The sequence below is a fragment of the Labrus mixtus genome, chromosome 13, assembly GCF_963584025.1.
Source record: "Labrus mixtus chromosome 13, fLabMix1.1, whole genome shotgun sequence".
NCBI classification, from domain to species: Eukaryota; Metazoa; Chordata; class Actinopteri; order Labriformes; family Labridae; genus Labrus; species Labrus mixtus.
In genome coordinates, this window is record NC_083624.1 from 11788442 (window position 1) to 11816054 (window position 27613).

The 27613-nt window shown below is 38.9% G+C and overlaps 1 protein-coding gene across 11 annotated transcripts in view; it reads left to right on the plus strand.

Moving 5' to 3' along the window:
• Window positions 1-27613, plus strand: part of stxbp5l (syntaxin binding protein 5L) — a 110376-nt gene that overhangs the window by 41054 nt on the left and 41709 nt on the right. For all 11 annotated transcript variants that reach the window (XM_061053737.1, XM_061053739.1, XM_061053742.1 and 8 more), the window contains exons 3-7: window positions 5233-5314; window positions 9375-9475; window positions 18738-18872; window positions 22700-22763; window positions 26922-27005. In XM_061053737.1, coding sequence (XP_060909720.1) covers window positions 5233-5314; window positions 9375-9475; window positions 18738-18872; window positions 22700-22763; window positions 26922-27005 — 466 coding nt within the window. The remainder of the gene's footprint in view (window positions 1-5232; window positions 5315-9374; window positions 9476-18737; window positions 18873-22699; window positions 22764-26921; window positions 27006-27613) is intronic.

The window sequence follows — 27613 nt, forward strand, 5'->3', positions numbered from 1 at the left end:
TCCCTCTGGGAAAATAATCAACCAGTGACGCTCTCCCAACAGAACAATCTGGAACAAACAGACCAGCACGCTCTGTTCTAACATAGGAACATGTTTAGAAGCATTGTAACATTACTGATTGTAAGTCCACATCAAAATCGGGATTTTAGTGTGGCTGTTCGGCACGGGTGGTGAGCGAAAAAGATGTCAGGAAGCAGAAATCAATGCAAAATAAGGTGGTTGATTTATTAACCAAAAATAGCACAAATCAACAAAACAAAAGTCCCAGGTAATCTAATAAAACAACTAAATTGCCTAAACTGAAAGAAACCACAGCCTCACAGCAAGCTGCCACTAACAAACATTTTCCCCCCAGACTCTGGCTGAGTCTGGCTTTACACAAGAAAACCCAACTGGCCTCACTCTGTCCAATTAAGCTCAGGTGATTTCACTCAGCCTAATCACTCTGCAAGCCAGTGTAGGGAAGGTGGAGGCAGGTGAACGGTATGGGAGAACCTTCACTCACCCACATCACTCTGCAAGCTGCAGTCAGTGTAGGGAAGGTGGGGGGCAGGTGAACGGTATGGGAGAACCTTCACTCACCCACATCACTCTGCAAGCTGCAGTCAGTGTAGGGAAGGTGCGGGGCAGGTGAATGGTATGGGAGAACCTTCACTCACCCACATCACTCTGCAAGCTGCAGTCAGTGTAGGGAAGGTGCGGGGCAGGTGAACGGTATGGGAGAACCTTTTCACAAGCATGGGGTGCGTTCGAATTGTCCCTCCTATCTCCTTTCACTATCCACTTTACCTTAACCCCGGAAGCATTTAAGTGGCGGCCATGATAAGAGTCGTTCGAATTCTCTAAAAGTTAAGGAAAGGTGGGTCAGTGCTTCCTTTATAACCTCCTTTAGCTTAGGATACACCGGACCATCCTTTACGAAAGGAGATGAGATATGCCGCCCCACAATTCCTTGCGGCCGCAACATTTAAAGCAAGTCGCGCATCCGACTGTTCACGGAAATGAACGATGATCGTAAAGTGACACAGATCAAGGGATAAAAAGATGAGAGACATTTTTATCCAGATGATGTTTTATTCAACATATTTAATTCACTTAAGAATGCTTTGTGCAGTTGTACATTTGTATGCTTCAAACATTATGTGCAGGTTATATCTTACATAAATGTAATAATTCATTTCATACAATCATATTTATTTTGATGTTGATTTATGAGCAGACAGGAAGCTGATGGTTTCACTTTTCTTACTTGTAGCCTGGTAGTCTATATTGCTTTTATTTCAATCCCAACCTTGTGGTGATTAGGATTATTTCACCGGCAAGAAGGCACAGGGGAAAGTTTTTTTGATGCGTTTTTTGTAGTCCATTTTCGGAACATTGTCGCTTCAACACGGCAGACTCACGTCATTAACCTCCGCCGGCCCGTCGCATTTAATGACGTCGCCTAGTGGAAAATGCGGTCGGATTGTCAGAGCAACGAGATCGCCTTTCCCTAAGTCCTTTATGAATTCTCCTAACACCTTTCCTTGACCTCATGGCGTTTTCACGGGGTTAAGGTGAAGTGGATAGTGAAAGGAGATAGGAGGGACAATTCGAATGCACCCATGTTTTGCACAATTTTTCAATAACACAAAAGGAGCCATTTTAAATGCCTGTCACAGCGGTCTTTTCAAGGTTTTGGGACCAATCAGGAAACAGGTGTGTTTCAAACTATAAACAAAATAACTCATCAAGTGTTTTTAATCCAATAAAAATCAGAACTTCCATTGTTTCTGATGAATGCGTGCTGTGAAAATCATAATCCTTTCTATTTGTAGTTGTAATGTTCCTACAAACAAACATTCCTAAGTAAAGGTACAAGTCGATAATTTCCACTCTGTGCGTGGGAATGTTCTATTCCTCTCATTACGCACACATCCAAGCGTACCCACTGTTCATAAATTAGGAGCCACGCTTTAATTGTCAGGTTGATGAGCTGAGTGGAAACAGGTGTCCCTCATCTGCTGCGGTGGGAGAAGCCCTGCCACACACTAACCTGCAAGAGAAAGAGAACAAGAGGGGGAAGGGGGAGAAGGAGAGAGAACAAACACACAAAAAAAAGCTACAACAAAGCCAATACAGAATCATCACACATGTTGTTTTTCATAATATGAATAGATAAGATACAATTAGAACGGATTATTTTTTTAAATTATTTTTCAAACACACTCTACTGTGACTTTTTTAATCAACACTTCTTCTCCAGATTAGTTTGAATGTGTATTGCTTTATGTTTTTGCAGGAGGTAAAAGCTTCATAATGGTGAGGGCCTATCCCCCCCCCCCCCCCCCCCCCCCCCCCCCCCCCCCCCCTCCAGAACCAACAAAAACATTTGCCATATTTTCAAACCAATGTATCATGGGTGTTATCTCCCCTGCTGAAAAAAACACACTGTTGATTGGAGTCTATTATTTGCAGGCAGCATATGATAAGCTGGTGATAATTTATTGAAAACTAGAATTGTTGTGGCCATCTTAGCAATTGAAGTATACAGGTGTTGATATCATACAGCAAATGCAGCAAATGCAAACTCTACACCTTCATCACATCTCACTAAGCTCATCATGTTTTGGTTTGTGAGGAAAAAAGGACCCTAGTTTTCCTGTAACTCATTTTATTTTTCATTTAAATTTCAGTACATTTATTGGCTGTCTCATATTGTTTTTTTTTTAAAAAAAAGCTGAAATAATCAAATACAAAAGGCAGATCCAGCCGTCTCTTATGGGAATTCTCTCCTGTCAGCACGACAGGGTTTTCTCATGAATGTATGTAGATGACTTCAACTTCACATCAGCTTTGTGTTTGCAGCATCTTATATGTTTTGATGTCGTGCAGAGTGTGCTGTGAATTTCAATAGGAGGTGTACAAAGACTTGCCTGTCAGGGAGAGAAAGATCATCACTGACAGAGAAATGATTTATGCCTGTCACAGACCATTCTTTTTAAAGTCAGCTCTTGAATCACACACATGCACAAACACGCACACATGCACATCTGTTCTCCCAGAGTGACTGGACATGGAGACAGTGATTACATTATAACCCCCAAGGTTATCAGTGGCCACAGGGCTGAATTACTGATCTTAGCCTTCCATAAACAATGACTGTGAAGACTATGCACACAACATGGTTGAATTTGCAGTAAATCTTAAACTTTGTAGAACACTCACAAATAGTCACGACTGCCTTGTTTAACCTGAAGTCCCCATTAAATGAAAAATGCATTTCCCTAGTTTTAATCCAGCCTTCTAGTGTTAAATGTTCATGTATCTGCCAAATATCAATAAATCTTTATCTGAATATTTTTGCACCATTTAAAAAGCTTTGTGGAAGCTAACAAGCCAATCAAATCATCCCAACCTTTTTTTTTTTTTTTTTTACTTCTCCTTTGCCTGGTGATTCTGCAGCAGGTAAAAACATTCTCTCTCTAACCTCCCACTCTCCACTGTTACTCATGTTGTTTTTTTCCTTAAAGCTAAATACATATTTTGTTCTCCCTGATTTTTTTTTTCTATTTCTGCACTAGCACTGCCACTCAGCTAAACATATTTGATTGTTGCTTATTAATGTTACACAATGAACTTGCCCCTCGTTGTTTGCAGGTTGTGGGTAGCACTGAGGTTGACTGAGGTGTACAGAAATCCCTTCAGGGAGACGGTGAAGGTACAGGAGCCACATCATAGGACTTTGAAATGTAAATGCACGAAATGGATCTGTAAGTCACAGTCAAATATTCTATTAAATGAAATGAGGCAGAATTCAAAATGAAGTTAAGCTTCATTCCCCCAGATTGTTTAAGACAAAAATGGAAATGGTGTCTTGCCATGATATTTTACTACAACTACAATGAAAACAAGTAACAGTTTTCATTGTGACACACAGGTGTGTTACACAGAAGTCTTTTTTAAGCTTGTGTATGTGGTAGGATGTGTGAAAAATAACACTGCAGGACTTGACATCTTTTTTTATTATAACCTACACATGTTATAATGTTACTATTTTATTTAATAGATGATTCTTTCCAATTAGGGGATCTACATCTGATACGATGTTACAATTTCATTCAGCAAACGTGTGGACTCTACTTTTTATATTTCTTTCTGACAAGACTTCAAGTGTTGGCCTCCTGAAAGTAGCCTGAGGCTATGTTTGTTGGACAGCACTACCAAGACAGGGCTTCAGGTTGGAAATCTATCACAGACATACAGTATTATCAGTTCTGTGAACTAGTATGCTATTTGTTTGACTTGTTTCATATTCTGTTGACTTATGAACCACTGCATGATGCTGGCTCTGGATAGGTTATATTAACCTCGACTTACGGTAATAATTTCTTCTCTACCTTCGGCTCCCAATAGATAAGGGATGTCTATCTTAAACTAATGAAATAATACAACTGTCTGAACAAAATTCTTACCTAAATAATGTTAAAATTGTGGTTTAAGTTAAACCTATTTTAGGTTTGTGAAATAGTCTGAACCTGTTAAAAGTTTAATGAAATTACAAAATTGCATATTAACACCAGAAACAGCAGAATGACATCAAACATCAAGAGATGTATGAGCAAAGCCTTTGCAATATGAAGTAGAAAGTAAGGCATACACAGACTGTGCCCCTCACCTGTGCTTTCACGGAGGATTTCAAAACTTCCCGGGGGTTTGGGAGTGAGGCACAGCAAGGGGCATGTCAGTAATCATCAAACATCACAAAGCACCTGTTTTTTTCCAAATCCACTCATCCCCTATAACCGGATTTGACATTGCACCACCTGCGTGCTTATGCCCAGCCAGTGGCACAAATCACTGTTCTGCTATTTCATCTTTGTTGCCACCACAGTTGGTGCAGGTACATCCTATGATCCAGGTTCATTCTTTTGAGTTTAATCAGTCGAACACAAGACCACAGCCAATGTCCAGATGTAGCAACTGCAGTAGGTGAAAGAACAAGCCTATATAGTATTACTACAATCCTTTGTCTGATCAAAGTATTTCAGGAAAAGTTGATGATAATAATGTCAATCATTATCCCAAGGCCAATCTTAAATTATTGTGACAGTCTTTCAAGTGTTGATGGATTTTTTTTTCTTTCCCAGTTATTGTAATTCACAATCAATGCTTTCTAGACCTGCTCTGTTTTGCCTATGTTCATTTCTCACACAACTATACTACACTTCCTTGACTCTGTGATGTCATCAGACTGGGACGACCTGGGGTGGATTGCTACTGTCAACATGACAGTGGAGCAGCTGTTCTTCAGCTACAGTTCCTCATCAATGAGGTAAGCTTGATGTTTACACTGCTTATGTAAAGCTTCCTTGTCACAATATAGAGATCAGAAGTCCACATTACATCCAGTGATCAACAACCAGTAACCAGTAATGCGTCCAATCCTTGAATGCAAATGTATTCACGGTGTGGGCCCCAATGTTCTTTTTAAGATAAAAATATAATTAGAAACACTGGATGGAGTGGGGTTTTAAGCCCACTGGCTCCTCATATTTCTCGGCCCCTAAATGGTATGTATTAGTTGAGATAAGGTAGCGAGGCCCAAGAATGGTGTTTTTTTTTTTAAATATGCATGTGTGTGTAAGTGTGTGTGTCTGTGCCATATAGCCACACTTTTGTTTGTGTATTTGATTATACCTTTAAAACAATGTGTATTCCTTAACATTTAATGCATTTTCATGGATTATTTTTTACTTTAAAGTCCACATGAAATGAAAAATACATTTTCCTGGTTTTAATCCAGCAATTCTGATAGCATATTTCAATAAAGCATTACCTTAGTATTATTTGAATTGTTTCATCCCGTTTGAGTTGGAAATGTGTTAAAACCAGGATAGGATAGGATAGGATAGGATTTATCCTTTATCCTATCTTTATTGATCCCCCGAGGGGAAATTCAGGCGTTACAGCAGCACAGACAAGAAAGCTCAAAAATACACATTAAACAGAATAGATAAGATAAATAAAAATAAAAATAAAAATAAAAACGGGGTATATACAAGTACAAAATGAATTATGAATAACTGGGGGGAATTGAGAATTGAGGCAGTATTTGCATAGAATGACAAGATAAAGTGACAAGTGATGATTAAAGTGACTTGGTATGATAAAATAGCAGCAAGTAATGTAAACAGCAGAGAAGAGAGGCAGTGTTGTACCACAGTAATGCAGAGTACATGAGGAGTACTGAGGATTGGATACTCTCAAAGTTTAGATTCATGGGGAATTCATTATCATCTGGACGAAATCTCATTTAATATTGTCTTCAAAATATTTTTTTTCTCTTAATTTTCTGAGCAGAATCAAAAAGAATTGAGTCTGTGTCAGTGGATGGTATACAAGGGCTAATTAATGTGTTTGTTTGCCTATTCTGAGTTCATTATTTTTCCTCAATGAATAATACATCTGAGGCTGTGCGTGGGGGGTTGGGGGGCGGGGGGTTAATTTTGTGTCAGATGAGGTTGGATTGGGAGGGGTGACTGCAAAGGTAAGAAGGATTGTTTTTTTCTGTATACTCAAAGGTGGATTATAGCATCCACAGGAGCTCTACAAGGATGTTTATTTCAAAACAAGACACAGAGTATTTACCTTATTGTATTCACTGTATTAAAGAGAGGAAAATAGTTTGGTTTTATGTGTAGACTGACTTTACATAAATCAGACTTCAGTTACATGCAAATGGAGAAAAGAACATGAGAAATTACTACAATAAATTACTTTGGTTTAAAGGAGCGAGGCCACAGGTCGATGCCGAAAATAATCACAGCTATTCTGAACTTCAGTACGTCTCCACCTAACATGTGATATTGCTATTATACATCAGTTACAAGAGAAGTAACATCAACAAGAAGGAATTATTTTCTCTACCAGATCACCTTTTTCCATAACTAGATTTGACTGTGTCCAAACACCCTATACATTCTTACTAGTAGAGTAAGTAGAGTCTGTCTTTCAACTAGAAGGTCGGGGGTTTGATACCCAGTTCCTGCAGTCAAATGTCGAAGTGTCCTCGGCCACCTGAACCCAAAATTTCTCCTGCTGCTGCATTGGCAGCACATTAACATGTATGAATAGATTGGTTAATACTGACGGACAATTTACATTGCAGCCTCTGCCATCAGTGTGTGTATGTGGTGTGAATGGATAAGTGAGACCTGCTGTGTAGAAAAGTGTTATATCGCGTCAGTTTGACTTTGTTTATGTCTACAGGTTACCACACACCAGCTACTTTGAATTACGTCCATTTGTTTATAATTTTTTATTAAAAATGCTAAAATGTATCAATGCCACGTAATCAATGTTCAGAGCACCTGGCTGAGGTGGAGTGAAACACAGAGTAAAAAGTCCCAGTGATGTACTCTGTGTCCCCACCCGTTGAATGCTTCATGTCTAAAAAGTTGAATTCCTCAGTACTAGGTTTTGTATAAACTGCATTAATGGTGTTCTAGTCCAGTGTTTCTCTGCTGTCCGAGCCTCAGGACCCACCAACACCTCCTAAATAAGAAATCCTGACCCAAATCTTCAGAAACTTTCTCAACCACTGAGTTTTAGTTGATGAAAAATTGACCTCAGATGGAAAAACATGTGACAGAAAAAAGAGACAAAACTAAAACAAACCTTTTTTCAAGGACATCATAGACTATTTGCAACATTTTTCCAGGCCAGAAAGAGAGGGTCTCCTCTTTCTGCTCCCAACCCCCCAGTTGAGAATCACTCCTCTTATATTCATTCCTCCTTACTAGTATCTAGATGAATTTTTGTGACAACAGCATATAAATAATACGCATTAGGGTTATTATTAACTGTTCTCTGAAAAGAGGAATATGGCCCTTATTAATAGAGAGCATTACTTTTTTGTCACGTCCATAGAATGATACATTTCTATTAAGAAATGACTAAATCAATTTGAGTAGTATCCCTTCCAATGAGTTATTTTCAGCTTTAAATCATACTTCCTGTTGTGCCACAGGTAGATAGGACAAAGAGAAGCAGCAGCAGAAGGACAGATGGAATAGATGTTTCCACCACAAGGCAGGGGCACATCATTACCCTTTGACATGACCACAAATGGCTTGCGGTGGATTACTTAATTAGCTCACTGAGCTGATGAACCAGCACGAGGCTAATTATCTTAACTATGGATTTGTTCCTTAAATGAAATGGTCACGTTTTTTCCAAGTGCTTTTTAAAACTCGTTCTTTGAAACATACAGTATGAGATGTTTAGTCAGGTAGCTACTGCTCAACAAGTAAACCAAAAGTACACGCTTTTTTGTAATTAAAGAAGAAAAAGAAATGTAAGCTTATCCATGCCACAGTTTTTGAATAAAACATAAATGTCCCTCCAGATATTCTCTAAATGTTTTCATGTGCAATTTCCTCTTGGCCCTTTTGACTGTCGTTTTACCCAAGCTGTGTAATGTGATTGCTTCAGGTCCCCTTGCCTTTGTTGCCTTCAAGACATCAAGATAATTATACCATAATAGAGGTGTTGACCTGACTCTCACCCTGCCTGTGTCTCACTTTTTTTTCTTTGCGTCTGGTTTGATTTCTTCATTAGCTGCTGCTTCACCTTCTTTCACTCTTTTGGATGATAGAAAGAAACTCTACGTGTATAGAAATGAATCTTCTTCTTTCTTTGAGAATTGTATATCACATAATGTTAATAACAGATATGACAGATTATTGTGCAAGAGAGGATATGTAATACCAGTAATTATTTGCTGTATTATTGATATTATAATTATGAACTGACAATATGATGAACTATGAATTAACTTTCTTTATATAGTGTGGAAAATATATCTCTTCTTCTGCGCTTCACAGGCTGGGGAAAAATTCACCACTTTAGTTGGCTTAGAAAATCAGACCTCTGTGCATTCATGTTTGTTTTAAAGGGATCATGAGGATATCTCTCAGATGCATATCTGCACTTATATCCTGAACAAAAGAGTAAACAGGGAAAGCTCCAAATTATTCAATATCAGCTATTCCTGATTCCTATTTCAAAAGAAGGTCATCCCAACAGTCAATGGCAATACAGAGGCAATTTTTTACAACTCGAGTGATTTCTTCAGATCAAGATCGCAAGTAACTGTTTGAACAATCACGACATGGTTGTATGTTCCATTTTGTTTCATTTGAGTAATTTGAACTTGTACTTGTAACAGTTTGCTTGAATTAAGTATGTCTTTGATGCCTCACAGCTGGGCTCACAGTCTAATCAATCATGACTGTGGGTCTTGGGTTAAATCTAAAAGGCAAGGTGTTCCTTGCATCTGTGAGTTTAGTACTGACAATGATTTAGTACTGACATTTATTTTTCGTCTGTAGGGGGCACTGGTCACGGCCTGCGCAGATGACACACTCCATTTGTGGAATCTCCGTCAGAGACGGCCAGCTATTCTTCATTCGCTCAAATTCAACAGAGAGAGGTAAGAATAAATGTCACTAGTTATACACAATTCACACTTCTCTGCACTGTTGACAGCCCTGTATGTTTTGTTTTGCACATAAGATCTTTCAATACAACTAAAATCCACAATTGTGTATTCAACTTTAAGTTGAAGTGCTTTGAGATAAAAACAGACCTGTTTACAGCCTCTAATGGCAAGGGGAGGGGATGATATATGTTTAACAAATATAAAACTCATGGAGTTTTTTCTCAAAGCACTGATTCCACTAGCCAGTGTCCTACATGAAGAAGACCCCTCCTTGCACCAAGTCCCAGACCATCCAGCATTTGGCTGCTGGTCCATCTCTCAGCTGCAATGTCAGCAGTGGTCAGAGTTCTCCCACCATGAATTTTTACAAAATCAATTAAATCTGGCAGAAAGTTAAGCTACCCTGTCCTTCTTCTGCCTTTGACCTTGTTACACACCTTCTAATTAACTTGAAAAGGAGTATCGGCTGCCAGGAAGCTCTCTCTTCTCCCTCATCGTATAAACCCTTCTGCCTTGTGTGACACCCTTCACAATTACCATTACAGAGACATGAGTTTGCAGATATTATTCAGCAGCTGAAACTGTCTCCATTGACCTGTTGCCATCTTAACTTATGTGAGATATAAGGTTTAACATGGTCTCTAAAAAGGTGTTGGAGAGGTTTAACAAGAGTTTGCTAATGCTACCCAATATGCCTGGTCAGAAAGGTAAATGGTAAATGGACTTCAGCTTGTATAGCGCTTTGCTGCACTTTGAAACCGCACGTCAAACCTACCCATTCACACCCTGATGGCGGAGGCTGTTATGTAAAGTGACCATCAGAATTAACAAATACCATTTATACTGCACAATGACACATCGGACATGTTGCTGCAGGAGTTTGGGATCGAACCCCGACCTTCCAGAGAGACGACCAACTGGGCTTAGTCACCCCTGGTCAAAAGAGTTTAGTATAATACTTATCATTACAGCTCATATGGTACCAGGAGCCATGTCATTGTTCACTTTATTTTTGGGTTTTGGCAGATGTACCCGAGTTTGCCTGAGTTTATCAACAGAAAAATGATAAATAGCCTGCACTGTCTGCCTCTCTGGTCTTCTGACCAATCAAAGCACTCCACATGTCACCACAACACCACAATTGATTGCGGAGGGTCATCACGTTCTTATTCTCATAGTCGATAAAAGACACTCAAAGACAGTGGTGTAGCCTTTGGTAGATTTTTGGGGGGTTCAATATCTAACCCAGTGAGCAACCTGAAGGAGCTGAGTGTTAAAATACAGAAGCTCTGGGTGGTGGGTCTCCTGAGCCACAGCAGTTAGTCAGACAAATCCTCTCTTTGAACCCCCTCACTCTGTCACAGCCTCTCCAATGGTTCAATCTGACATCCCTGAAGGGTACTTGAGGTCAAAGGAGATGTTGTTGCGGCTATGTTGCTTTTCCCTGATGGCTTCTCCTTTGACACCATTTGATGCATTGGTACATAAGTGCTCAACGGGATGGTAAAAAACATGACCACTGCAGGATGCTTACCCACTAGTTATGTGAGGAGAAAGTCCTAGTGAGTGGGACTTAAGTTGAGAGGACTCTTTTGTTTGATTGTGCCGTACATGTTCTTAACCATCAGGCTCATGCCTCCAATAAATCACATGTGGTAACAACACACCCCTTTAACAGCCACTTGAATATACCTTCTGTAATAATGGCCAAGAGAGCTGAAAATGCTCTTCATAGCAACCGAAATGGAAGTAGGTTGAGGTTGATAAAAAACAGTAAAAAATCAAAGTTAGTAACTCTCATGCAAAGTAAACCAGATAAATTTGTTCACTTAGTGGGGGAGATACTAACAAACAAAACCTAATGCATTGGAGAAGGTGACACATGCTGTAAATTCTGCTGTGTCAGAGGAGAAAACACTTTGAAAACTCAAGAGAAATGCATTTTATATGAAACTTAGTGTGCGCACTGCGCAGTGCACGGGTTGCCAAATCTTCAAAGGACAAAATGAGCCATGGTACTTTTTTCAAATGCCTGTCAATGAGGGCCAAGGACTCCAATGCTTGATTGGACACTTTCCCTCCTTTTCTCCCCTTGGAAAAACCCTTTGGGGCCACTGACCTTACACAGTAGTAAATCACAATAAAAACAGCATCTTTGGTTATCGCAATACTGTCTGGACATACTAAGAATATCAGTGTTCGGCCTGGGTGTGTACATTACAGTTGTTTAATGTTTTCTTAACAATGAGCATTTAGAGCAAGTTTAACTCTGCTCTCTACACTGTAATATTTTGATAGGACCCACCAGGAGCTAGTATTGGTTACAGCTGCAAGGGAAACTGTCCTCTCAACAGAAAGAAACCTACTGTAGGTGAGCAACCAACTGCCTTTGGGTTGGGTTAAAAAATAAAAAAAGAAGACAGAGAGATAGATGCATTAAGATAGAGTCAAACAGACAGACAGAGAAAGATGTACAGAAAAGCAATAACAACTGAAAGCAATAAATACAAGATTTTAAATTAAAATTAGATAATAACACACATACAACTGTAGTATACAACTGTAGTTTTGTAGTATGTAGCTACTACATTTAAACAGGCATTGTGGACACACAATGTTCTGTTCGTGTATCAGAGAACTTCAAGCTCAAAAGATATGATGGTCCCTGACCATTCAGGGCTGGTGGGTAAGGAGCATATTTTTGAATTATATTAATGTAGAGTACTTGAAATATATCATATAAAACTTGTTTTTTTTCTTCAAGAGTATGTCATTCAGCAGCACTGTGGACAAGCTAAAGGGTCTTAAGAGTATCAAGGGGACATGGACAGGGATTGCAATAATACAGCCTAGAACTAACACATGTATGTAGCAGTTTTTTGCATCTTTTAAATAAAGAATATGCCTGATTTATAGGATGTTGAGAAGGCAAGATGGGGTCCTTGAAACTGTTTTTATGTTAGAGCTGAAAAACCAACCTTACCAACGAGGGCTCCTAGTTTTCTTACAGTGATGCTTCAGGGTCTGGTAATACAATACAAGAAATATGTTACATTAGATTATATGCTTCTTGTGTTAAAGGACAATCATACCCATTGCAGTTTAAAGTGCAGTGTTTGATGGGGTAGAATACTAAATCATACTGTGATAATTACGAGAAAAATGTTTTTTTTCGCCAACTGTACAAGTTAAATTCATCATCATGGAAAGGAGGATTAACAAAAATTACACACTGTAATGAATTAGATGAAAAATATTGTGCATTGAAAGAGCTTATGGAGCATGTTCTCCCAACAAAGTGTTCTTTGAAATAAAAAACTGGGTCACGCACATTTTGCTTGCCTTTATAATTCAAGGCCATTTGGCATACTGAGACAAAAACAGAAAAAGAAAAAGAATAATGCCCTCCATGCATGCTTTGGCAAAATAAAGAAGAAAAGAAAGCCTTACAGATCAACAGGCACATGAATATGTTTTGTTGTTGTTGAAAAGACCTTGGATTTTCTGGCTTCTTTGATTCTCATTGATTCCAACCGTTTCAAATGTACAGTATATGTACTGAAATATTCTGTATTTTTTCCATGGTGCCAAACTGTTTATCAATGCTTTGAGGGGTTTTGTGAAAATGAAGGTACATTGTCAAAATATATATGATACTCATTAAGAAAAGGAAAGTTGGATAAATATTGGTGCGGAATGTCGTGCGTTAAAGCAGCAGCTTCTTGGACATTAAACATTAAAGACATTAAAGACATTAAACCCCAGGTTGCTCCCACTGCTGTGTCATCAGCGTGTGAATGTGAATGAATGGATTAGTTTATACTGATGGACACATCCTCTGCCATCAGTGTGTGAATGGGTATGTGGGACCTCCAGTATAAAAAGCGCTTTGAGTATAGTCAGAAGTCTAGCAAAGCACTATACAAGCTCAACTCCATTTACCATTTATTTTCTATTAAGGAAATGTGCTTACATAAAGTATTTTGGGTAAATTAATTTGAACAAATAAGAATTAAAAGTAGAAGAAAACGTGTTACAACTGCTTAACTGCCGCCCCATGTGAAGGTCAAAAGGAGTGAGAAAGGGAGATCGGTCTTAAAATAAGAAGTGTTCAGGTGAATTCAGTCTGACAAGGAGTGCAACCAACGACCAGTCAATGCTGAATAAAGGGAAAATTGTAGATGAAAAAGAAAAGTAGATGAAAAGGGAAGTGGTGAAAGATAACAAAACAATGATACTTACTACAAATAAATGTATATTGTACTTGGGAATTTGGTGTTGCACAAGCCATGTTGTCAAAGAGAACATTAAACGATTGGTTCTGATGGAGTTAAGTGCTCCTATATGTTTGCTAGAATGTGATGAGCTGATTCAAGTTGTGTTAGTATGACCCATAGTTAAACCTTTTTCTTATACAAGAGAATACATTATTAGCCCCCCCCCCCCCGAATATTGTTATCTCCCCAAGCCCCTTAAATCCTTATTGAATTATCTGTCATCTCATTTGTCTTCTATCTAATAATCCTGCTGCCTACTGTTTGTAGGGTGAGAGCCCAATAATCCTGCCACATCAACATGGTAATTAGGATAGACAGGAGTGACTTATTAGTTCTGATCTTTCCTCCCTGTTTTGGGTGATTATAAAATGATAGATGCTATGCCAGAGCAAATATTGTTTAAGCAGCCTGGATGCCTGGAAATCGACCTTTTCAAGATTTTGTACACCTTGTCTCTTTCCCTATCATGACTAATTCAGTTCAAAAGTCTGGTAATGGCCACCATGCATCTAAGGGAACTATTTCCACTGGCAAAATACTTAATTACTCATTTCAGTCCAGTGTGCTACTTTTTAGTCAATCTGCATCGGCAGACGGCAAAGAACTAGTGGCGTCGGCGTACAGTGCTTTTTGTCTTGGCCAAAAAGTTTCACTAGAACACACCGCAAAGACTGCAGCTGACGGCCAACCACCACGTACGTTCTGCTCTCATGCGTGAGAGGAAATACCTCTCCATGCCAGCAGGCAGCGGTAGTCTGTAATTGTCATTCTAAAAAGGGGAAGAGAAAAAGAGAGACTGATGCGTTCTATGTCGTATTTGCAAAATAATATATGGTTAATGGACTGCTTTATTTGGACTATAGGCTTTTCTAGTCTCCAGACCACTTAAAGTGCCGTACAATACATTTTACATTCACAATTTCACCCACATACATATACTGATGGCAGAGGCTGCTAAAAAAAGTGCCAGGATGCCCTTCAGCCCCAATCAAAGCATATCCGCATGCTTTTATGAAGCAATGGTGATGCCATCTGGAGCCATGTTGGGTTCAGTGTCTTGCCAAGAGCGTAACAACATGTAGACTGTTGGGCTTGAGGATCATACCACCAATCTACAATTAGAGAATGACCCGCTTTTCATCTGAGCCAATTGACCTTAAATTCCACTAGCTGGCGATTTTTTTCCAAAGGGTTGGGACTTTTTAGCCTGACCTGCAATCCTCTCCCTCTGTACATTAAGTTAACCCATGGTCACCTATTCTGCTCATGGCTACTTTCTTTTTTGGCACCAGCATCTGTAGCAATGATGCTGCTTTTTTAAAAAGGGATACTCATAGTTTTGGAGGATATCTAGCAGGTGAACCTTGCATACTGCATGAACGGATATTAGCCTATCAAATATTCTGAAAATGTATTCTCCTGTCATTCCTAAGGCATTAAAAACATACATGTATTTTGTCACAGTCCTAGGTGTTAGCATAACATTGCAGCCTTGCCTTCTTACCAGACAAAAGTACAATTACAGGATTAAGAAATTTCAAGCTAACTGTCTCAATGGTGACCTTCAATTTGCGAAACTCACGCACACTTGCTTTTACTGTTTCACCATGAAAACTGCTATTTAAGTTCAGTGCGAAACTGAAAGTCAAGTTGATGTACAAATGAATCCACAAACTACCCAAATTGCAATGGTTTAACCACATTTACATGATGTAAGAAATCAAATAGTTAGGTTAAGTTTTGGTGCCAAAACTACTTGGTTGGATTTTGGAAAAGACTGAGTTAACAGTCACCAGGCTCAATTTTAAGAAAAAGGTTTAAACACAGAACATGGAAAAAAAACCTGACAGTATCCAGGACTATCTGTACTTGATGCACTCTGATTCATTTATTTTTTCACCTTTGAAAACTTTTAAAAGAGTAGTAGTGAAAATTTGGTGGACCGGTGTATCCCGAAGTACACATGATGTGAACAAGCCACTCTATACTGTTACAGAACACATAAAAAGTTCAGGCTTCCACTGGTAGTTGTTCTGAAGGGCTCTTTAAATGAATATTTATACCAGTTAAGAGCAAGCTTACGGGCTGAGTGCAAAAGTTCTCACGAGAGACGCAGAGGTGGACCATGAAGGGTATAATGTGTAAATGCTGTTACAAAAGGTGCTGCTTTGCTGAGGAAAATAGATTTTTTACTTTCCTGCCCTGTACTTAATTAAACCCCGATTAAGAATGAGCCAGCCGTGATAATGGCAGCTTATCAGTCTCTGATTGTGTTACACACACACACACACACACACACACACACACACACACATATACACACACACACACACACACACACACACACACGGCAATGGCACAGCCTTTGAGAAAAAGTCCTCTAAATTGTACATGACTACATTCTGCAAATAGAGAATTTAGAAGATAGTGAAAAAGTAGGAGGAGAATGTGGTTGAACCACTTAAGGGCTGCCTTTTATGCACAGACTGGGAGGTGTTGCCCAGTGGGAGCAGTGTTGAGGAAGCAACTGATGAGGTCCCTCACTATTATCACCTTCTGCGATGAAATTATTGTCCCCACTAAAACTTTAAAGGTATTCCCTAACAATAAGCCCTGGATCTCAAATGACCTGAAAACAACTCTGAATTAAAAGAAAAAAACATTCAAATCAGGAAATAGGACTGAGTCCAAAAACAAAATAAATAAATTGAACAAACGAATTAAAATAGCCCAAAGACTAAACGAGAGAGTTGAGAAGCTGGTCTATGAAGGCAAATCCAGGAATAATGCGAGGCGTTAAAACACTGGCTGGCCTCCCTCAACAGCAATTCAGCAACCACTTATGTTGTGACAAAAGACTGTGTCAATATGACAGACAGTTTGAACCAATTCTACTGCAGGTTTGACCAGTCTGACTACTCATGGGAGCAAGAGGAGCTAATAGCTGAACCTACTACGCTCACATGCAAACCTGGAGTTGCAGCAGGTGGAGGTAGAACATATACTAATAATAATAAAACAAAAAAAGGACCTGATCAGATCTGTGGCAGTTTGCTGAAGGCCTGCTGCAGCCAGCTGGCTGGTGTTTTTCTGCAATCTCTTCAACCACTCCCTGGCAGAACACTCAGTCCCATCAATCTGGAAATCAGCAATTGTCCGTCCAGTAGCCAAAAAGAGCTATCCCACCTATAACAATGACTAAGAACCTGTGGCACGTTGGTTATGAAAGGCTTTGGGAAGCTTGATCATTTCCCTCAAGCGGATGCTGTATGTTGTTCCCAAGAGTCCAGTGCAGAATAAGAAAAAGCAGATTTTCCCAGTTCCAAACTGACTTCAGGAACATTCAACAGCAACCGCTTTGAGGAACGTGTTAATGCCCAGTTGAAAGATGTATGAGTTCTGTTAAGTATGAGGGTAATTGTTCTGTGAGAGCTTTACAAACAAAGACATGCCAGTGCATATCACATCTCTCTGTGAGAGAGGACCACTCAACCAAGATACAATGATGTGTATCATTGGCGTAACCGGTAATATATCTTACTACAGAATGGTAGACGGAGTATACCTGTGCAGGTCTGTGCTTTTTTTTGTAACGATATGGACCTATGGGTCTGAAATAAAGTATAAAGTAAAGTATACACACCTTGAGAAGCCCAAGTCATTTATCAGACTGGTCTTTGTGGACTTCTCAAGTTAATCTAACAATGTGCAAGTGGCAGTCAACTCGCAACCGGAAGGTCAGGGCTTTGATCCCCAGCTCCTGCAGCTACATGTTGATGTGGCCCTGGGCTAAACACTTAACCCCAAGTTGCTCCCTCTGTTGTGTCAGCGTGTGAATGTGTATGAATGGGATAAGTTAATAATGATGGACACTTTACATAGCAATGGGTGTAAAAGCACTTTGAGTAGTCAGACTAGAAAAGCGGGACACAGGCTCAAGTCCATTTATCGTTTACCATTCCCCACGTGATGGGTAGTGAACTGCTCCATTTGAAAGCAAACCTGCACCTGATCCTCCTGGCTCTCTCATGATTGACAGGAAGACACAAGAGAGTCCTAGTCAACAGTCACCTCAGTTCATCTAAGACAGTCCTAACAAGAGACCAGTACCAGTACTGTACACCCTTTACACAAATGACTGCAGGAGCACCAGTCGTACCATTAAATATGCTCATGCACACCAGCAGCTCAGACTGACAGTCACAGGCTTGTGGACATTTTTCCAGGGTTGTGCTGACAGAATTCTCTTGACCTCAACAACCCTAGGATTAAGGATGTGGTTGTTGACTTCTAGGATCCCCACTCTGTTAGAAAACAACCACCCTATAGAGAGAGTTGACTCATACAGATACAGTCTTACATTCATAGGAATCCAATATACAAGATCATAACAATAAGTATGAGTAAAATAATCTGACTGGAGCAGGAACCGCATCAGCATTAACAACAGAAGGACAACTCTGAAGGAAAAACATATAGCCTCAACCACTACACACACTCACCTTAATACAGTACAACATTCTACCCTCAGGCCACAGATACAGATCACTCAACTTAATGAGTAAGAGAGCCATGTCAAGGTTCATGCCCACATTCATCATACTCCAGAATGGCTGATTGATTTGTTTAATTATTTTCACACCATTCTTTTTAACATTTTAACAATATTATTCATAACTTTATGTTTTAAAAGTTTACTTATGAATGGTTATTCATTTTTCACCCATATTAGCATTTTTAGCATTATTTATTGTTCATGTGTCATGCATTACAAGCTTCACTCACTCAGCACTTTTGATTGCGCTATGGATGTTGTACGAGATATCTGTGTGTGTGTGTGGTTTGTTCTTGTGCTGTTATACATTGACAGACTCAGATCTAGTGAAGAACCTCCTCAAAACAAAAAGAAGCAGGGATCTCTTCGAAAGTGTTCATAATCAAACTCCCTTTCCTCCCTTTGTGTCTTTTTTCCCCAGGATCACGTTTTGCCACCTTCCCTTTCAGAGTAAATGGCTGTACGTTGGAACAGAGCGTGGAAACACACACATCGTCAACATAGAGTCCTTCATTTTGTCTGGATATGTCATCATGTGGAACAAGGCCATAGAACTGTAAGTTCCCCATGCGTACAAATACTCAATTTGACCAACAAAGTGCAAAAAATGATGAGAGATGACTTTTATTGTAACCATGGTGATGCTAATTGTGTGGATGGTGGTGGGACAGTAAATTGCTTGCTATAATTAAGTCCAAATTTTTTGGTTTCCCTGAATGTGATTTGAAAATGAACATATTGTTTTACAATGTCATGCCCTCTGATGTGAGATTAATAGGTTCATGACTTACCTATTCACACAATAACTGGGTTGTTTTTGAGTCCATCTTGTCCTAAAATGTTACTGGGATAGTACGGATAAGGTACTACTATGAGGTATTGATTGCGGGCCTATTCTCAACACTGGATAGTGGTCAGCAAGGCCCATGTTTGGAGAAGCCTGGGTACAGATATACAGGCTAACCCATAAGGATTTTCTGACATCCAGTTGAAGCAGTGAAAAAATTAAATCAATATAGCATTTACTTTAAATGATTTTGTTTTTTAATGTGAAACTTTTTAGAGTGGCTTCTTTCAAGACTATGACAACAGTTGATAATACACTCACAATGCATAGATATCTTATACAGCCCCACTCGTGGATTCACTTGTTATTGCAGATAAGAACTCACTCATGGTAATTATCAAGAGTAGGATTTTATTTCATTCAGTAAATCAGGCAATGTATGGTCTAAGATTTATTTTTCTTTTAAAGATTTTATTTTTTTCCTTTATTTATATGCTGAACTAATTGTCACCATTCAGGTTTATGAAGTTACCGGTTGGCATTAAGCATTCACAATGACCTATAAGGCCTAAAATGTAGGAGTTTAATGATTTATCATTGAGCAAAAGGCTTTATTTGTTTGTCTAAATGTGCTTTTTGTTTTCTCCAAGTGTTTACTCAGGTTTACTCAGTGGCTGACATGCAGCAGATTGAAAACTTAAAGTGCCATCAAACACACAAATGGCGCTTAGCTGAATTGTAAACCTGTTTGTTTCTTTCCGATTCACCCACCCACATGCGATTCTTCTGGTGTTACCCTGACAAGACCCCCGCTGCAGTGTCAGTCACAAGTCAGCCTCGAATCAGGCCATCTTTTTTCCATGTGACAGCCAAGAGTATACTGATGATCGTAACACTGACATGTTTGTGTGGGAGGGCTGTCATTGCCAAAGTCTAAGAGGCTAAGACAGTGGATCCAAATTTAACAGGACTAGTGATTTTCTCATCAGAGAGTTTGTTTATACCTCACCAATTTTATTTCCCTACCTATATGAAATAATTTTCTTCAGTCTTTAAAATAAGACCTTAAGGATTTATACTTTAGGTTTACTCCCCAGCATGTTTAAGTGTACAATCACTGACTGAGCAGCCATATTTGACATGGTAGGAAAGGGAGCACACATATATGTTATATATGTACAGAAATGAAAGCAAAAATCCACTGATTAACGTAACACTTACATTCTGCATCATTAAATATTAGGTGAGGATAAAATGTAAAGTGTATGTAATAGGGAAATAGAGGATCAATAGAGCACAATAGATCATCTCAACAAAATGTTATACTCTCTAAATTACTGTAGGTCTTGTTTATGTGTAATCTGTGATATATTTACTAGAATAGTTTCAATGTTTGCCTCAGGAGATTTTTGATTAAACATGAATAGTAATGACTGTTTTTCCAGGAGTGGAATGATAAGCTGTGTAGATCGTGAGTCATACAGTATTTGGTTTGTGTTTGTGTGTGTATGTGTGTGTGTGTGTGTGTGTGTGTGTGTGTGTGTGTGTGTGTGTGTGTGTGTGTGTGCAATCATTTCAAACAAATGCTCTGTTGAAATGTATCTGTTCTAGCTGCGACCAGAGCATCCAAACAGGGAGGGCTGGGCTGTCATTGAAATGTAAATGTGTTTGCAACATATTTAATGCTCTTCAAAATGAGATGTAAAAAATTAGATGCAGATAGAATTGGAAAACACAGCAGCTCAGAATCCAATCTGAACCACTTCATGGATTCCTGTGATGAACAGGATTGCGTCTACTCCTGGCATCATGTCAGCTGTAATCAACATTGGCATGTCTATTTCTGTTACTTAGATTTTAAAATAAGCTCTGAGCTTTTGTGGCCATTCTGGTCCAACATTTGTTATGAGTAATATGAATAAGCAGTCCAAAAGTGCATTTCAAAATCACTATCACAGCTGGCATTAATTTGAGTATTGCTGCTGTCTCTGGATCATAATACAAAGACCTTTTTTAGGAATCAGTATTTGATGCAAAGTGTTCAGCAAAGCAATTACTGAAACCCTATTCCCACTACTTTACAACTTACACGACCTAACTATAAAGTTTCTGTTGTCACCCTACTGTTACATTAGTGGTTGGCAATGTGTCATCAGATTCATGTCAACATTTTTTTTTTTCGCTTTTTGCAACAATGGTATTATATCACGGTATTACAGTAGTAAAAGGGATTATATGGACACTTATTCACACACTAAAACCCCCTTTCTCCTCTTCAAAGAAGCCTGTTTTATATATTTCTGCAAGATTTAACAAATTGCAATCACTATGAGATAATTATTACTATTATTTTACAATATATAGTTTTTGTTTGTTATGCATTTATTTGATAGGACAGCTGAAAAGAGACAGGAAATGTTGTAAAGAGAGAGTAGGTGATGACATGAAGCAAAGGGGCGAGGTTGAATTTGAACCCACAGCCGCTGCTGGAGGTAAAACACTCCTCTGTAAAGCACTTTGGTCAACCTTGGTGGTTTTAAATGTGCTACATAAATAAAGTTGACTTGACTTTGTCACTTCCTGTAGAAGAACCTGTCTCTAGCTTTTAGAAATGTTGGAGTTATTCTATTAAGCCTCAGAGTTTCTCAGGCAAACACTATTGATAAGTTTAGTCTTTATTTCAAAAGACTATGAGTCACTTTGTGTGGATTTGAAAGAGCGGCCTTGTCAGCTGAAAGGAAAACTTCAACAGGTGTCACAAAGTCAGTCAGCAACTTTCCTCTGTATACTGTACATATACGGGTGTGTGTGTGTGTGTGTGTGTGTGTGTGTGTGTGTGTGTGTGTGTGTGTGTGTGTGTGTGTGTGTGTGTGTGTGTGTGTGTGTGTGTGTGTGTGTGTGTGTGTGTGTGTGTGTGTGTGTGTCTCCACAGTATTACAGCTTACTTTAAGCAAAGGACATGTTTTCAATAGCAAGCCTTTTGCTTTTCATCTTAAATAAATTGGTAACTTCTTTCATTAATACTAATAAATGCATAAAAACTTGATGCTGTCCATGGTGCATTGTGTCTACATGTTTGTGTGTCTATGTGTGTGTGTTTGTGTGTGTGTTTGTGTGTGGTGTGTGATTGCTAATATAAAAAAGTTCAGAGGTAAAAAGCACACTGATGTTGACTAAGAAACTTTTTAATAGGTTTGTTTAAAACAACCGTGTACCTCTTCAGTAATTAGTGTTGTGCATTATGGATAGTGTAGGCTATTTGTCATTTTGGTATTGTTATTATTTCCTTATTTCTCTGCTGAGTAAAAATGTATTCTGAGCTTTTTTATTTATTCATTGTGTTTATTTCCCTCTGACAGCAGGAATTAATGGGTCTACATACAATGAATACATTTTTAGTGCCCATATATCAAGCCACATTGTGTTTACATGCTTTTGGCCTGAAAAGTCTGTTACCTACATGTTAATTGAAACCCTCTACTGATGGCTTTTGTTTACTCTCTGAATGTGTAATGGGCTACTGTACTTTACAGAATAAATCAACTCTTAATGCCTTCTTTTTCATCTCTCTCTTTTTTCTTTTCATCTTGTCACAGAGCAACTAAAACTCATCCAGGACCTGTGGTTCACTTGAGTGACAGCCCGAAGGATGAAGGCAAGGTGAGTAAGCAGATAAAGGAATTGGCGACACATCTTGGTTCTTAATCCCACTTTCAATGCTATGACGATCCAAAGAAGCCCTCTCTTTTTACATTAGTCCTTCAGACTTCACTCTGTCTTCCAGTATATTTATTCTTTCTATATTTAACCATTTACTGTACCTCAGACTATTTACCTGCCTTTTCTCATTTCATACTCCTCGGCCTGGCTTTCTTGCCAGCACACACAAAGAAAACCATTCACTCTACAGTGAACCTCTTCCATTGTTGCGCTCACATTCTTTGTCTTTCTATTGGCTTTTCATCTGGACACACAGAAGAAAAGGTGTTTGAGGGACTTGTAATATCCAATAAGGAGGGGTTTTCCAGGGTCAAGCTGCAGTCAAATTGAAAGGAAACGTGTCACATTGAGGTAGCTGTAAAAGAGGAGAGCCAGGCGGTAACAAGGTCATTGAAGAGCATATTGATTTTCCCAATAGATTTTCCTTCCTCTGAAACCCGACTTGACAAGCTGTGAAGACATAAAAACAAGGCATGAATTTAGAGATTTTGTCACACACTGCCTTCACTCACTGCATAAAAAACAAATGCTGCTTTAATGCTGCTTGCATGTCGCTTCACTAGCAAAGTAAGAACGTCACTTTTATGTTATGATGGCCATTTTCCTTTAAAGATGGGAGAGTTTACTATGCACGTGTATTTAATTCCCAAAACCTATTTCACACTCGTTGTTGTATTTAGTAGTTAGCCTACAGTTCCGGCTTTCTGATCATGAAGAATTAAAACTGAAGACTGGGAATAAAAATGATAAATTCATGAATTTCAATCATCACACTCCCCAAGAAGTATAGATATCATACACTATTTTAATCATTTTAATATAACTGTATAATCGAAGACATGCCCAGCCTTTCAAAATATCAGAAGTGTGGTCAAAAACTGGTTTTAAAAACAGTTAAACTCTAACTTGTTACCACAAAGTTTGAAATATCATACTTGTACGAACACATTAGTACAGTTTATGTGGATATCTTTGTCAGACATGTTACTACATGGCCTATGCATGCCTTGGAAAGCGAGCTGTGCATCATTACGATGATAAAAACTGATTGGAGCGGATCCCAAGTGACCTTGCCCAAACAGATTATCTTAACACTTCAAACAGCTAGTGCTCCACAAATACTTTTCGCCATATTTAATATTTCTTGGAAAGTGAGAATGTAAAATGCTGTTCTGCTGCCAAATGCTATGGCGGTCCACCAAGCCTTTATGCATGACCTCCCCCACAGAATGCATAGGTTAGGCAGGTTGATGAAGACAGTAGTTGGTCGAGACAGGCGTACTGGCAAAGGAGGATTCACAATATGTCAACTCTTGCTTAGCTGCATTGCAAGTACCCATTCCTTAAAGGAGGTGCAAGCAGTCACATTTAAGCAAATCTAGCAGAGGCAGATGGACATGACCGACCAACATATGTCAGAGGACCAGCGCCCTGCCACAAGGCATCAGAGGTTGTGTGCACCATCACTCCTACTGGTGCTGGAATTTCATTACTTTTGTACACCTGCTGAATCTTATCCAAAACTGCACAGTTTTAGATGATGTCACTGCTATAAATAAGGCACTCTTGAGTGTCAGACACCTATGCCCACCTTCTTCAGGGGCTTAAAAGGCTCATGTAGTAAGGCAGCCAGCATAAAACCTGAATTCCCAGGTCAAGATTGCCACCTTCCTACTGGGCCGAGTAGGAGGGGTGACATCAGCAGTATGATAACTGCCACCATGCCCTTAATTCCCTTAATTGGCATGCATGTACTCAGGTGAGTATAGCACTGTGAAGACACAGTTAAAACTAATGGATTGTCCAAAACAAACAGAAATATTGCATATTTAACCCCCAGCCGTTTGCTGTCCTCAGAAAAAATAGTCGAAGCACTTGTACACAGCATTTCACATTCACCCATTCATAGACACCTTGAGACACTGATGGCAGAGGCTGCTTTGTAAAGTCTCCATCAGTACTAACTGAACTAATGGGAACAATTCATGTGCCGCTGACTAGGCCACCAGGAGCAATTTAAAGTTCATTGTCTTGCCCAAACTTTGAACGACAAACTTTTGGATTGAGAGACATCTGACCCTACCTCTGATCCACCGACACCTCACAATGTATAAAAGTAATATACAATCATCAATTAAATCAGTCAGTGGAAATGGGATCCTTCTGCCCCGGGAAGAGGATGGTTATGAGATTAAATTGATTTTAAAAAATGATTCTGAAGTGAAAACGGATCCATATTAGCTTTATATGTCTAAAAGTCAGGAATATCATGATTTGTGGTTCACGTGGTATACTTTTTCTTGGTATACTTAGTCAACATGACTTTTGCAGGAGCAGGATATGAGGCAAAATCAACAGTAGAGTTCAAAATAAATACATGATTATTATTATTTTTTAGTCTAGTGATAGATAGATAGATAAAGAAACTCAAGCTCTTGTTGAGAAGTATCCTCGTGTTTGTATCTGATAAATCTGTGTGAACAAGATAATCTAAGTGAGAGAGTCAGCAAAAGAGACCAACATTTGCTCTGCAGCGTAAGGGTAGTGTATATGAGCTCTAGGTATAACTTAAGTCATCATTAGCTTGCAAGGCAATACTGATTGATGGTTCAACCTAAATTACATTTTTAGGGAGAGAGATTAGTGGCTATGAAAGCCCTCACCAGTTTTATAGTAACACAAATAAAATGTCACGGTTACATTTGAATAGCCAAGTGTAGCTGACATTGACTTTGGGATGTCTGCATTGGTTCATTCATTTGTTTGTTTTAATTATTTCATAGTCCATCTTGATAAAGACCACTGTTGATGTTCTTTGGCGTGTTAAAAGGCGGCTGCGGCTCAGCTGGTTGAGTCGTCGCCTCTCAACCAGAAGGTTGAGGGTTTGGTCCCCAGCTGGGCAACATGTCCGATGTTTCCTTGGACAAGACACTTAACCCCGAATTGCTTCAGCTGCTCCGGTGGCGGTGTATGAATGGGATTAGTTGCTTCTGATGGATGATACTACATAGCGATCACTACCATCAGTGTGTGAATGTGTAGGTGTGACCTGATGAAATAAAAGCGCTTTGAGTAGTCGGAAGACTAGAAGAGCACTATATAAGCTCAAATCCATTTACCAGTTATTGGGTGTGTGTCGGTCCGTGCTTTTATTTATTCCCATGTTTGCCTTCTTTTTAGTTATCAATTATTAAATTATTCACTTAAATCTGTGTATGTGATTCCATGATTATTGATTCTAGTCATTTGGCAACATAGTTGTGGTGTTTTGTAACAGTGCTGTTCTGAACAGTAACTATACAGCACTAAACTTATAAATTGAGAATCAAGAATATCTGTCTGGATCAAATGGTAATTCAAAATAGTATTTCAGATACGTATATATGCCAATGTCTGAAGGCTCATATGAGAGGAATTTCTCTTCTTGTTGCATGGTGTAATAATTGTATGTATTTATATGACATGTACTGCTACAAGCATACATTCATGTGTGGCCAATTCCTTAGTAACAAGGACAACAATCAACATTCATGGTTGTTCGTGATACTAATGTGAGGCTTTGAGCTCGCAAATTTTACGAGGCATTTTGTTTTTTCTTCCCTTCCATCTACCTCTGCTCTTGTGATTTGAGATGTCACACTGTCTCTCTAGTCCTCCACAGCTTCAAGACTGTGCTCCTAAAACATCACTCCCATCTCCTGTGACGTGTGATCCAATTGCGTACACTTTACTGAAATTTTGATTTGGAAGTCGTGTGTACATGTGTGACTTTTCATCTACAGTGTTTACATGTAAATGTGTCGCCGACATTGGTAAAAAGGCATGTTCAGGGTGTGTATGTTTGTGTGTGCATGTGCATGTGTGTGTGTGTGTGTGTGTGTGTGTGTGTGTGTGTGTGTGTGTGTGTGTGTGTGTCTAGGAGGAAGGTGAGGTAGGGAAAGTTTGTTTATGGGTGCAACAGACAAAATGACAGCATTACTGCAAAGTGTAATTATGCAAATGACATTTTTACAGTTGTTGTATGCTCGGCTCATCATCCCATTTAAGTTTCTAACAATAGCATTTATTTTTTATTTTCCTTTTCACTCTTCTATACAGCTACTTATAGGGTTTGAGAGTGGGACAATCGTACAATGGGACCTCCGGGGCAAGAAGGCCGACTTCAGAATCTACTACGATGAGGTGAGTCCCTACATGCACTCCTGCAAAGAGAAATGGAAAAACAAAAAAGAAACTTAGCAAAACTGCTATCAAGGAAAACCTATTTATTTATTAAAAAAAAAAAAGGTTTCCGCTTTTTTTGGCTTTTCTGGCAAATAAGGGAAATGTTTCTGTGGCTATAGTTTTTTCTTCGGGCATAATATTCTAATAAAAGAATATTCTGTTTGATGCCTGGTTTAGGCTACCTCAGTTGGGATAGCCTTGTTATAGCAACACAAAGTTAAAATACAAAATTAGATGAATAAAGAGTTGTGAAACATTATAAATGTCTTTATTTGTGCACATTTGATTATGCATGTTGAAGCAAGTGAACATTCATAAAACTGTTCTAATATGGACACCTTATGAAATACAAGATTCTGTTTTTTTTTTTTTTCTTTTGTTACCATTTCTAGGAAACTATTACAGATAGATTTCTTGAAAAACTTTTCAACTTTGAGGGCTGGTTGCTTGTAATGATCATGACTAAAATGTTACAAACTCTGATTAATGAAATGAAATATAGTCACTTAAGTGAGTATCTCCAGGAGATCTCAGATTCAGTAAAGATAGAAGCATAGATCAGTTCA